General features: G+C 40.6%; 2 protein-coding genes across 3 annotated transcripts; one reads left to right on the top strand and one right to left on the bottom strand.

Annotated features, from left to right (window-relative positions):
* The first annotated feature begins 2,881 nt into the window (after positions 1–2,881).
* Positions 2,882–3,420, top strand: LOC139415274 (NADH dehydrogenase [ubiquinone] 1 beta subcomplex subunit 1). The gene is made up of 2 exons (XM_071163269.1): positions 2,882–3,021; positions 3,241–3,420. The coding sequence occupies exons 1-2, from the start codon at positions 2,882–2,884 to the stop codon at positions 3,275–3,277; spliced, it is 177 nt and encodes a 58-aa protein (XP_071019370.1). The 3' UTR covers positions 3,278–3,420.
* Positions 3,266–7,675, bottom strand: LOC139415273 (ribosomal oxygenase 1-like). Of its 2 annotated transcripts, XM_071163268.1 has the most exons (16): positions 7,566–7,662; positions 7,389–7,489; positions 7,145–7,276; positions 6,774–6,913; positions 6,579–6,678; positions 6,379–6,492; positions 6,108–6,214; positions 5,811–5,918; positions 5,642–5,676; positions 5,351–5,529; positions 5,028–5,132; positions 4,649–4,790; positions 4,367–4,487; positions 4,180–4,279; positions 3,987–4,073; positions 3,397–3,818 (listed from the first exon to the last, which is right to left on the bottom strand). In XM_071163268.1, exons 3-16 carry the CDS (start codon positions 7,202–7,204, stop codon positions 3,750–3,752), a joined length of 1,467 nt encoding a protein of 488 aa, XP_071019369.1. In that variant the 5' UTR covers positions 7,205–7,276; positions 7,389–7,489; positions 7,566–7,662; the 3' UTR covers positions 3,397–3,749. The 2 variants fall into 2 exon arrangements, with proteins under 2 accessions (XP_071019368.1, XP_071019369.1); XM_071163267.1 differs by lacking the exon at positions 7,389–7,489 and having other exon boundaries at positions 3,266–3,818; positions 7,566–7,675.
* Between the last annotated feature and the right edge of the window lie 2,078 nt (positions 7,676–9,753).

Consider the following 9,753-nt stretch of genomic DNA (forward strand, 5'->3'; position numbering starts at 1 on the left):
GGGAGGTACCATCAAGTCATATTTATCGTGAATAGAATAACTTTTATTTTCAAAGAAGAAAGCACCCGTTTTTAACATTGAAATGATCCCCCAGACGAATGTTCTAATATTCTTAAGTTGAAGTCATATTGAATTAAAAAGTATTTTTTAATGATTCATTGTTAGAAGGAAACAACACCATTTTAGAGCAGTTGGTAGGGTCCAACGTCCTCTGAGAGCCAGTGAGCAAGAGAAGTCGAAGGCCAAGACTAGGTAAAATGTCACTTTTTAATGCCTTCCTATAAATTCGTTATTAGTTTGACGTCGTTATAAGTATTTCTATAGCAGTGCAATACTTAAAATATATATAATTCAATTGCAACATACTGTAGAATTATTGTGGGAAGAATCGAGGCATGTTGCTTGCTAGCTAACGATGTTAGCTGGTCCTATTGAGTCCATGCTTGTCAGCTAGCTTGCTGGTTTAGATTAATAACACATATATATGGTAATAATTTCAAAAATAGTTGACGATAGCTATTAGCTAGCTAAAAAAAATAGTTACCGGTAGCTACCGGAATTAATGTATTTGCTGATGCAGTTGTGGACACAAACTAGCTATGATAACCAGCTGATATAGCTAGCTATTTCTAGATTTTAGCAAATACACTCATTCTTGTCAGAAATTGAATATTTACTGATAGTTTGTGTCCACACAACTGCTATCTATGGTAACCAGTTGATATACAGTACCAGTCAAAAGTTCAGACACCTCATTCCATGAGGTTTCTTTATTTGTACTATTTTACACATTGTAAAATAATAGTGAAGACATCAACTATGAACTAACACATAGGGAATCATGTGGTAACCAAAAACAGTGTTTAACAAATCCAAATATATTTTATATTTGAGATTCTTCAAATAGCCACCCTTTGCCTTGATGACAGCTTTGCACACTCTTGGCTCTGTTGCATACGGGGTACATATTCAATGGTCTGCAGTGGAAATGTGTTAAAAGTCAAGGGGTCTGAATACTTTCCGAGGGCACTGTGTTATATATACACACACATCATTTAGCAAACACTTTTATCTAAAAGATAGTCATTTGAGCATACATTTGAAGTATGGGTGGTCCCGGGACTCCAACCCACTAACATTTTAGCGCGATGCTCTAAAAACTGAGCAACAGATAACATTTGGTTTTTAGTGACAGGATTTGGGCATGCATTTTGAAGCGTCCTGTCATAGGCCCTACCACTCCCATTGTTTCAATAGCGGCGATGCTAAGGCTAGCTGTGGGGTAAGTAAAGGCAACTAAGCCATATTCGCTATCATTTTCCCTTAGGATCAATGGATGAAACACTGTCGATAAAATTAAGTATATAGTAGCCACCATTTGCCTTGACAGCTTTGCACACTCTGCATTCTCTCAACCAACTTCACCTGGAATGCTTTTCCAACAGTGTTGGAGTTCCCACATATGTTGAGCACTTGTTTGCTGCTTTTCCTTCACTCTGCGGGCCAACTCATCCCAAACCATCTCAATTGGGTTGAGGTCAAAATGCCCTTACACAGTCTGGAGGTGTTGGGTCATTGTCCTGTTGAAAACAAATAAGTCCCACTATCTGCAAACCAGATGGGATGGCATATCGCTGCAGAATGCTGTGGTAGCCATGCTGGTTACGTGTGCCTTAAATTCTAAATAAATCAGACAGTGTCGCCACCAAACATCCCCACACCACCTCCTCCATGCTTCACGGTGGGAACCACACATGCGGAGATCATCCGTTCACCTACTCTGCATCTCACAAAGACACAGTAGTTGGAACCAAAAATCTCAAATTTGGACCCATCAAATCAAAGTTTTTGTCACGTGTGCCGAATACAACAGGTGTAGTAGACCTTAGTGAAATGCTTACTTACAGACACTAACCAATAGTGCAAAAAAGGTATTAGGTGAACAATAGGTAAAGAAAGAAATAAAACCTACCCAATAGTGCAAAAAAGGTATTAGGTGAACAATAGGTAAAGAAAGAAATAAAACAACAGTAAAAAGACAGTTGAAAATAATAGTAGCGAGGCTACATACAGACACCGGTTAGTCAGGCTGATTGAGGTAGAATGTACATGTAGATATGGTTAAATTGACTATGCATATATGATGAACAGAGAGTAGCAGTAGTGTAAAAGAGGGGTTGGTGGGTGGCGGGACACAATGCAGGCAGCCCGGTTAGCCAATGTGGTTTTTGCAACTGAATTTCAAAGTTCTTAATTTTCTGGATTGACTGACCTTCATGTCTTAAAGTAATGATGGACTGTCATTTCTCTTTGCTTATCTGAACTGTTCTTGCCATAATATGGATTGTCTTTTACCAAATAGGGCATCTTCTGTTTACCAACCCTTCCTTGACACAACTGATTAGCTAAAACGCATTCAGAAGGAAAGAAATTCCACAAATTAACTTTTAACAAGGCACACATGTTAATTTAAATTAATTCCAGGTGATGACCTCATGAAGCTGGTTGAGAGAATGCCAAGAAGGCAAAGGGTGGTTACTTTGATTTAACACTTTTTTGGTTACTCCATGATTCCATGTGTTATTTGATGTCTCCTATTATTCTACAATGTAGAAAATGGTAAATAAAAACCCTTGAATGAGTAGGTGTCCAAACGTTTGGCTGGTATTTAGCAAATGTGCAATTTGACAAATTTGCTAGATTAAACTACTGTAGCTAGCTAATTGACTGCCAAATGTTATGACGTTCATCCTTTACCAACTGCTTATGAAATTGACATCAGAAAGACTGGTATGCTAACTTATGCTGCACCAAAGATTTCTTATACAATTTGGTTGCATACAGTAAACTAAAAACGTGTGTTTTGTCACCAACAGAAAGTATGGTGAACTTTGCTGCCCTGATGCGTGACCATTGGGTTAACATATTTGTCCCCCTTGGCTTTGTTATCGGGATCTACATGGACAGAGCACAGGACCAGAAGCTGACCGCTTTCAGGAACAAAAGCGCATTGTACAGCAGGTATAAATCTGCAGCACCCACACAGATACTATAGATGCGAACCATACTGTGCTGGCACAGATTTATTTTCAAGCAACTGTAGTGGATGTGAAACCAGGCCAGTATAGCTTGGTCCCAGTGTTTATCAGGCATGACAGTATCTAGACATTAAAGCATACATTCCTAGAAATAATCTAAGTGGGTTCTAATGGTTCTCTGAATTTTCTCCTCTATAAAAAGGGAGCTGAAGCCTGGCGAGGAAGTCACCTGGAAGTAGACCCACCTGTCGTGGAATATTTATTGTGCGTTAGTCACATCTCCTGTTGTGTGATTTACATTTTCTGGATGGTCTTCAAATCAAGCACCCGATACGTTTCAGTCACTGTATCAACCAATAAACATGCCCCGTTGTCATCTTAACCTCTACTCATTCATTTGTGATTTAAGTATACACAACTATAGCAATAAGACAAAGTTGGACATTAGCAACACACACAAACAAGGAGTGTTTTACACCAATATGCAAGTAAGTTTAATTCAATACTTACTGAACAAGGGTAACATTGTAAAATAGCTATTTCAGCTCTATTACTAACAGTTTTTGAAGATTTTAGATGAATTTGTTGTAGAGGGCAATGCTGATGGACTACTGAGTTAATGACCGCTGTCCTAAAAATCTGAACAATTCTACCTACACATAATAGTGAAGTGAATGATGCTGGCAGGGCAGACATTTATTTTGAAACTCTTCAGGATTGCTGCAGAGGTTCTGCAGTGTGAATAAGCCCTCTCTTAAACAGCAGCTCAGCCAAGGACACCTGGAAGAGCAGGGAATTACATCTTTAAGAAAACTGCAGTGCAGAGACCAACACTGTATATCATCAAGGCTTGACCATGCACTACAGATATGCATATGTGGTTAGACTTTATGCAGAAGAAAGCATACATGTTTTAGCAATGTTGCATAACATGTTGAGGAAACACACCTTGTCCTCAGCCAACTTGCATGGCAAGCTGCCCACTGTCACAAACTTTGGATATGCATGGATCAGAAACTCCATGGCATCTGTGTGCTGAAAGAGTTACATCATAAAGGTCATCACTGCAGTGCACCATATCAGACAGGCACACGTCACTGCTATATTAGCAAGGCAATTACAGAGACCCAAACATTCATACCTCTGCTTTTATTTCAACACTCTTGGGCTCCTCCTTGTGGTAGACTCTGGAGTTGTCGGCAGTGTAGTAAAGCCAAACTGCTTCTCCATCACTGCATAACCTGCAGGGGCACAAAGGAAAGTCATGGTCTTTTCTGGAAAGGTCAACCCTTTATAGCCATGCTTTTGTGTTTAATGCTGAGAGCTACCTGGCGATTCCAGAACGGACGAGTCTGACTCTGATATGGCCTCTGATGGCCACACCCATGTCCACCGGCTCTCCATTCTCCCACCTGGAAGGAGCTCCCTGGACACTGCTGGCCCTTTCCTCTGTGGATAATCATCAGAATCATTTAAACTGGCGGAGTAAATATTTACATTGAGTCATTTAGCAACTATTATACACAGTGACTTACAATAAGTGGTTTCAACTGAAGGTAAAAACAACCACCTATCACAATTTCAAGTAAAACCTTGTAACTTTGTGGTACCTGCGGTGAGCATCGGGGGAAGACAGTCATGGAGATAGCCCCTAGCTTTCTGATCCACAGCAGCATCCACAGGGGCAAAGGTTGATAGCTTCTTCATCAGACCCTCTATTCTGGATAGGAACTGGGCCCTGCGTGGATCCTCCTATACGTGCACAGGTAGATTGAGGGCCGTTACGAGGGTGCAACGTTACAGTATGTTCCGGTATAAATATATTTTGCAGAACAGATGTTCTTTGCAATGGGGCATAGGCGTTAGCTCTGTAGCGTTTCTATCTTCAAACGTGTCACCCTTCTAAACACACCCCTGCTGAGGGTGGGTGCTTCAAGGTTGATTGTACATTGGAAACCAGGCACAGATAAATGGTGGCATCTGAAGTACCTTGTCTGAGTTCTGCACCCCCATGTACGTTAGGTAATCCACAGGCAGGCCTCCTCTGAAGTCCACATCCTCCTCCATGGCCATCTCTAGGGCTGCTGGGACCACCTGTCAAAGAGATCATGTTCTACATCATACACAATACAAGCCTATACTTACAAGTAAATTTATTTTTTTGTATGGACATGCCATATTGTATATCCTGCAATATTTTCAGTTGTTTTCTTACTCAAAGTGTAAATGTATTTATTGATACAAAATTAGACAACGAACTGGACAATGTCCCATACAAGGAATGCATAGGATTAATCAGGTTAATAACAAACCTTTGCCAGTAAGTTTCCCCAACTGTTCCTCTGGTAAGATGAGACAGTGATGTGGAGGGAGTGAGCATCCGACAGGCAGTCCCCCTGGTGGATGAACCCTCGGGGGAAGTAGAGGAGGTCCCCAGCCTCCAGGACTGCTTCCAGGATGGGCTTCCCGATCTCTGAGTGGCTAAAGTTAGCTGGAGGAGGAATACCAAGCCATCTGTAAGGAATGAGCCTGAGGTACAGGGGAGTGATCTGTCATGCTTATTGTCTATTCATAGGCACAACAGTGGACAAAAGATTACTTACGACTGGAAACGACAGGCAAGACCTCATTTTCTGACCTGAAAAGTGACAGGAAACACACATCCCACAAGATATATTTGTTTCTCAGCAGAGTTTACTGACATGAATCAAGTTCAAAATGGGTTGATGGTGCTGATCACCTTTTTGGGAATTGTACTGAGAAACTAGTCACCTGGGGTTGTAAACTCTCCAGTGCTTCTTCCCTTCCAGCTGAACCACAAAGGCCTCAATATCATCGTAATGTGGAGCAAAGCCCTGTGTTCCTGGAGGTGTCAAATACCTGGGGACGCAAAATACATTTTTACTGAAATGTCATGAGGAAGTGCATCAGCATGCGGTAAGAATACAACAGAATAGTTTGTCATCCCAGGAGGAAATGATGTTCACTGTCCCATACATGTTCAATAACTTTCAATGTTGTGTGAGAGCATCTCACTGGTCAGATAGATTGTCAGAGAGGGTGACTCACATGTTGGCTCCTGCCATGCTGCCAAAGTGCTCCTGGAGGATGGACAGCACATTCCACACAGTGGAGGAGAAGGCCTGGGGGTTAAGCATACGCAGCGAGCAACCACTCTGGACAACATGGAAGACAACAGGTTGGGTTTCAATATTATGTTGAGGTACTAAGGACTTCTAACTAAAACATGTTACACGGCCATTGGTATGATCTAACCAACACTTGCTCACACTTTGTAAATGAAACTTGACAATCAGTAGACTTTCACTTGGCTTTTTACCTCATAGAAGTCCCATACAGTGAATGGGAGAGCCCTCCCTGGAGGATTGTGTGTCTCTCTTTTGCCGTTTCTGTAGCTGGTGACATCCAGGTTCACCCCATACTGAACGTCATCCTGAAAATATCAATAGGAAAAACCTTATTTGAGCAACAAAAATGACACTAAACACAGAAGATGTGTAGCTAGTCGTGACACCTTACCCGTCTTAAAATGCGATCAAACTCTGCTGTGGAGAACAGTCCCGTATAATAGTCTGGATTCTGACGTTTGATCAAAACTGGCTTCTTTTCCCATGCATCTCTATAAGATCAAGGAAGTCAATAGTTAACAAAGGATATCTTCCTGTGCAACCGACTACAATACTGTACTGTGAAAAGCTACACTGACATCATTACCTGAAGAAACTCTTGGAGGGAATTGGGTGGATGAGCCACTGGAAAAGTTTGCTGGCTCTCACCCTGCTGTTGCTGACTTTAGCCAGGTCACTCAGCAGAGCATCTAGTGCCACTCCGCTAATCTCTCCACACTGTACCCCCTGCGTGCAACCAGACAATCAGCATGTTTAAGGGGTTCAGTTTGACCAGCGAGGCACAGAATAGCTTATATTGATCACAATCAGTTGAGCTATTTGGGATGCAAAGTGATTGTAGAGCAGCGATTCTGCTCGGTCTGAATGCAATGTAGTTTATCTCAAACACATACAATGACTGAAAAACCCAGGGAACCACAGTCAAACAATTACATAGGCTATATGCCCCAAACTAACCTCTGCCAGTCTCTCCACCTTCTCCTCTGTCTGTGCCGCTTTTATGACCTGCTTGCCCATCTGTTTCCTTTTGGTCTTTTTGATGGATTTGGGGGTCTGGATACCATTTTCCTTCCGCTTCTTTGCTGTAATCTACAAAAGCATCCAGTAGGCAGAGGCAGTCAGGCATGAAATGGTATTAGGCAATCAACAGTTAATTGCTCAGATGCATATTACAATAGTATATTAAACAGATGTTTCTTACCTATATACACATTATGGAAGAAGCCAACTTCAAATTACATAAATTTGCTAGCTACTTCAGTTGTTGTCAACACAGTTTACGTTTTCCGGCAAAATAGGACACTGTAAAAAAAAAAACATAACCTATCTGAAACTGGAAGCGAGCAAACACCCGTAGTAATAACTTAACCCAAAGTACCTTCACAGATGATGTTTTGACTTCAGGAGTCGATGCTAATAGCGCATTTTGGTACAATTCAAAAGCTGACACATGTTTCTTGTCCATGTTGTCGAATATTTTCTCATTCCTGACGTCATCAATAGTGCGACAACATGGATATTCTTACGGGTATTTTATCGCTACATTCTCTATCGCATCTAGATTAAAACTGAACGTTTCTACACGTGAAATCTTATGTTTATATGACTCTGGTGATAAAGGCAGAAAAGATTCCTGGAAACGACTGTGTTAAATATTTAGGAAAAAAACACTTAGACAACATATGAATGCCACTCCTAAAACTAATAAAACCAATAATATTTTTTATAATTACAAAGGTATCTGTCTATACTTGGGAGAGTGCTTCTGTCCAAGGCAGAGGGACTGTCTCGCTTTGTGTACCCCTCATTATCTTTATTAGTAAATCCCTCTACCTCTAAAGAGATCAACAAGACCTTTCTTGACTTCATCTACAAAAAAAAAAATCTCACATACTAAAAAGTCAGTCCTCTCAAATTAAAGAGCTGAAGGAGGTCTGGAAGTATTGCATTTTGTTGACATAAATAACACTTTCAAGATCAATTGGTTGAAAAGTTGTTTGGTCAATACAAAATCAATTTGGTATTTCATTTCAAACAATGTGTTAAATAAGTTGGAGGTTTTCAATTTTTACTGAAATGTAATTATATTCCACTAAATTGGCTAGGTTTCACCAACAAGCTTTAATGTCCTGGAAAATATGTTTTCTGCATAATTTTTCCACTCATAAAGCTATTTGTGGAATATTTCAAACATATCTGTAAGGAATAAGTCATTCTTCTACCCCAGCTGGCATGAGAGGAATATTTACTTTGTTTTTGATGTTTTCGACAACAGGGGTAATATTCTTGCATATGCAGAATTTATAACATTGAATGAGTGTCCAATTCCGTTCAGAGAGTTTATTTCTGTGATCAAAGCCATTCCCAGAGGTCTAACTACACTAATGAAAACTCATCTTAGCTTTGGTGATGATCACAGAGCTTATCCAGATCTCAGTTTGGAAGGCATTGGCTTACTTGAGAAATCTTGTTGTAATAAATACATAAGACAAATTTCCCATTCACGGAACCAACTTACGCCTAGAGGAAACATTTTCTGGAACATGCTTATTCCTGGTTAAGGCCTTACAAATATTGTATACCAAACAAATTTAAGGAAGTGCACTTTAAAATTCTACACAAGATTCTATGTCGTCCAAATTTGTGGCTATTGATGATGTCTGTATTTTCTGCAAAGAAGATGGTGAAAATCTGACTCACTTGTTCTATGAATGTAAATCTGTGATAATCAATCAAATGTATTTATAAAGCCCTTCTCACATAAACTGATGTCACAAAATACTGTACAGAAACCCAGCCTAAAACCCCAAACAGCAAGCAATGCAGGTGTAGAAGCACAGTGGCCAGGATAAACTCCCTAGAAAGGCCAGAACCTAGGAAGAAACCTAGAGAGGAACCAGGCTATGAGGGGTGGCCAGTACTCTTCTGGCTGTGCCTGGTGGAGATTATAACAGAACATGGCCAAGATGTTCAAATGTTCATAGATGACCAGCAGGGTCAAATAATAATAATGACAGTGGTTGTCGAGGGTGCAACCGGTCAGCACCTCAGGAGTAAATGTCAGTTGGCTTTTCATAGCCGATTATTCAGAGTATCTCTACCGCTCCTGCTGTCTCTAGAGAGTTGAAAACAGTGTGTCTGGTGAACATGTCCGGTTTCCATAGCCGCAGGCAGAACAGTTGAACCTGGAGCAGCAGCATGACCAGATGGACTGGGGACAGCAAGGCGTCATCAAGCCAGGTAGTCCTGAGGCATGGTCCTAGGGCTCAGGTCCTCTGAGAGAAAGAAAGAAAGAAAGAAAGAAAGAAAGAAAGAAAGAAAGAAAGAGAAAGAAAGAAAGAAAGAAGAGAAAGAAAGAGAGAATTAGAGAGAGAGAATTAGAGAGAGCATACTTAAATTCACACAGGACACCGGATAAGACAGGATAAATACTCCAGATATAACAGACTGACCCTAGCCCACCAACACATAAACTGGGAAAACCGAATACTTTGCCGAAAACCGAAACAGAATACTTATTTACCTTTTTGAACACTATCAAAGTTTTTGACATGAAGGATATAATA

This window comes from Oncorhynchus clarkii, chromosome 8, assembly GCF_045791955.1.
Source record: "Oncorhynchus clarkii lewisi isolate Uvic-CL-2024 chromosome 8, UVic_Ocla_1.0, whole genome shotgun sequence".
NCBI classification, from domain to species: domain Eukaryota; kingdom Metazoa; phylum Chordata; class Actinopteri; order Salmoniformes; family Salmonidae; genus Oncorhynchus; species Oncorhynchus clarkii.

Coding starts and splice junctions, on each gene's coding strand:
- LOC139415274 (XM_071163269.1), top strand. CDS start 2,882: ATGGTGAACTTTGCTGCCCTGATGCGTGACCATTGGGTTAACATATTT. Junction 3,022..3,240: donor AAAAGCGCATTGTACAGCAG/GTATAAATCTGC, acceptor CTCTATAAAAAG/GGAGCTGAAGCCTGGCGAGG.
- LOC139415273 (XM_071163267.1), bottom strand. CDS start 7,652: ATGGACAAGAAACATGTGTCAGCTTTTGAATTGTACCAAAATGCGCTA. Junction 5,677..5,810: donor TGGAGAGTTTACAACCCCAG/GTGACTAGTTTC, acceptor GTCACTTTTCAG/GTCAGAAAATGAGGTCTTGC. Junction 5,530..5,641: donor CTTGCCTGTCGTTTCCAGTC/GTAAGTAATCTT, acceptor TTCCTCCTCCAG/CTAACTTTAGCCACTCAGAG.